This window comes from Crocuta crocuta, unplaced genomic scaffold, assembly GCF_008692635.1.
Source record: "Crocuta crocuta isolate KB4526 unplaced genomic scaffold, BGI_CrCroc_1.0 scaffold466, whole genome shotgun sequence".
Classification (NCBI taxonomy): domain Eukaryota; kingdom Metazoa; phylum Chordata; class Mammalia; order Carnivora; family Hyaenidae; genus Crocuta; species Crocuta crocuta.
Genome location: NW_027529672.1, coordinates 6,202,647 through 6,205,477, shown reverse-complemented (window position 1 = coordinate 6,205,477; position 2,831 = coordinate 6,202,647). Strand labels below are relative to the sequence as shown.

Here is a 2,831-nt window from a genome sequence, read left to right as displayed (position 1 = left end):
AGAGAAATTATTTATGGTTACTTTCAGGAGCCCAACAACGAGAAAACCAACAACGGCATCCACTATAAACTTCAGCTGCTGTACAGCAACGGTAAGTGGCCGCCGCCGCCGCCGCCAGGCTCGCCCTCCTTCCCCGAGTCGGCGAAAGGACGCGAGGATCGTGAGATTAAAATGACACGGATGTAAACACGAAACCTTCTCATGGCATAGAAGGAAAACAAAACATAAACGATCAATAAGTCGATGGCACTTCACATGATTAACCGGTGGGGCTCGAAGCAGAAAGCAAAAAGGGGGATCGATATGGGGCTTCAGCAGAACATCACTTTTAAGTGACTTTTTTCAATTTTGCAAATTAATGTTAATTATGGAGATGGGGGCAGCTCCGTAGACAGAGCTGAACGGACTTCCTGTGCACGAGTTTAAAAAAAAAATCCTCGAGAGACATTAGAAAGAGTTCAAACTCTCACTCAGTTTCCATTTCATGCTTTCTGTTTTCTAAAAATAAATGACCACACGGGCCTGCCCTCCGCCGGGCAGGTTTGTCGCACCTTTCCGTGCACAGCCTGAGAGTCTCAGAGCCTCTTAATGACGAAAAGGAAACCAAGGGAAGAAGAAGCATTGGGGCTCTCTGTCGCCTTTTAAGGGGCATGGCTGAGTTTTGCTGGAAGGGGGCAGGCAGCGGCCGGTGCCCCGGGTGCCCTGGCTAAAATCCTGATGAGAATTTATCTCTGTTTTCCTTTTCTTTTTTTTTTCTTTTTTCTTTTTTTTGCAGGAGTCAGGACGGAGCAAGATCTGTATGTGCGCCTCATAGATTCCATGACCAAACAGGTGAGAAAGTTTAAGCCTCGGCGCCCTGCTCTGCACTGCTCAGCTGCGCTGTCCTGGGGTGGAGGCCAGGGCAGTCCGGTCTCTGTACTTGTTTTCCATCTCGTTTCCTTGACATGCTAATGAGAATTCCATATTTATTGGAATAAGCGATGCGATTGGTAAAGGAGTTTCTGTTGTCACCACAGTAGGACATATATGCTTTATTAGGTGGCTTGTGCGTGGAATCAAATTCTGTCTTAATTAGTTATGGTAATTAATATTTGACAGAGAAATTTTAGGAGGCTCCCCCTCTTGTATATTTTTAAACGTTTCTCTCTCTGCTTGGAATCATTTCATTGATTTTTTTTTTTCTATAACAAAGGCAACTAACTCCTTTCCAAAGCCCATTGGGTTGGGCTTGATTAGTTCATTTTTTTCTCCTTTCCAGTGTGATGGTCTAGTAACGCGAGACGTTGATTTGGATTTAAAAGTGAAATGTGTTGGGGTGAAAAGTCACCTTGTTCTCGGCTAGTCCGTCTTCACCTCTCAGCCTCCCCTCTCCATAATTCAAACTCTCAGCTCCAGGGGTCACCCACACCCGTCCGTTGCTCTGGGAGCAGCTTCTGTTCCCCTCTCCCACCCTCTGTCATACCTTGTAAATAACATAATTACAAGCAGTTCCTTATTAAATTATTTAACCTGTCTTGGTCAACTTTTCCGATGATAACTATTGGCCATCAGTAATGTGATTAAGTGCAGAAAAGCGCTTCGTTGCTTTTTGACATTGTGCAGAGTCTCTGGCTGGTTTTGTGCTGGGTGGTATGTTGTTTAGCCTCTGTAGAGATCTCCCCCCTCCCCATTTTTCTTAAAACCGTGCTGGGGGAGGGGCGAGTTCCGTGCGAAAATTAAATCCTTTAGGCGCAGATGGATTTAAAATATACACCCAAGGTGAGCTTCAGGCTTGGAAATGAAAGTAGCACCTTCATTTCTGAGGCTAACTTTAGGAAGTGTGAGCCAAGTAGGAGAGAACTCCTTGATGCTGCCCCAGCCCAGCACCCAAGCTTCCCACTCTCTGCACGGCAATTAGTTTTTGGATTTTACTTCCCCTTTGAAAAGTTGGTCCTCACCCAGGCAGCAGCGCGTTGGATTTTAACGTCTGCAGCGTAAAACAGTGTGGTTTTTCTCTTAGAGTAAAACAAACCCTACAGGTAAATCACCGCCTTTGTCAGAAAGACGGAGGCAGCGTGTGCCCTTTGGTAATTATTTCACTCGGATTCAGAGAAGCCTCTGGAAGTGGGGCTGCTCGTTGACAGGGTGCTTTGATTTCCTTTGTATAAGAGGCCTAAATGTTGTCGGAAACCGCAGTAGTCTAATTAAGAGGTTCAGGCAGCCGTAAGTTTCTCTGGTGTTGCACAGAGGAGGCTTCGCTGTAAGAGTACTCTTACTGTTAATTTAGCCGCGTACCTTTGCAACATAAACNCCCAGTAACTGATCAAAGAGTCAATGGCGCTGAACCGACAGTTTATGGATTTCTGTTTGTGCTACAAAATAAAAAATAAATCAAATATAAATACGGGGATCCGTGCGAGGACAGGCCGAGCTCTCGGCAGTGCTGGTGCCCGCGCGGCCGAGCGCCCTGCAGCCCCGGGCGGCCCTTCGCCCCCGGGGTCCCCAGCAGACCCCGAGGGAGGCCGGGGTCGAGGGGCTCGCCGGGACCCTTCCCGCCTCCCAGAGGGCGGCCTCGGGCCTTCTCGAGAAAGGGCTTTGTCTGCCTGGAAGTGGAGGAAAGTGTGAGAAGTGCCCGAGGAGATTGGAAGTAATTTCCAGATAATTTTCGGTGCCGGGGGGGAGGGAANCGCACCTAGGGCTTCGCACCATCTGGCGGAGCCTCTGCTCAAAACCCACCCGAGCGTGTGCGCAGACACTGCCTTTTTACCCGAGAAAAATCATTGTTAGCAGTTTCAAAATAAACACCAGATTGGCCATTAGCACTTTCTTTCCAAATATCATCCGGCGAGGAG

At 47.9% G+C, this 2,831-nt stretch overlaps 1 protein-coding gene across 1 annotated transcript in view; it reads left to right on the top strand.

Moving 5' to 3' along the window:
- The window catches only part of EBF3 (EBF transcription factor 3), a 119,990-nt gene that overhangs the window by 8,303 nt on the left and 108,856 nt on the right, over positions 1-2,831 (top strand). Inside the window, exons 8-11 of the mRNA XM_077762918.1 lie at positions 28-91; positions 776-831; positions 2,000-2,018; positions 2,486-2,600. Coding sequence (XP_077619044.1) covers positions 28-91; positions 776-831; positions 2,000-2,018; positions 2,486-2,600 — 254 coding nt within the window. The remainder of the gene's footprint in view (positions 1-27; positions 92-775; positions 832-1,999; positions 2,019-2,485; positions 2,601-2,831) is intronic.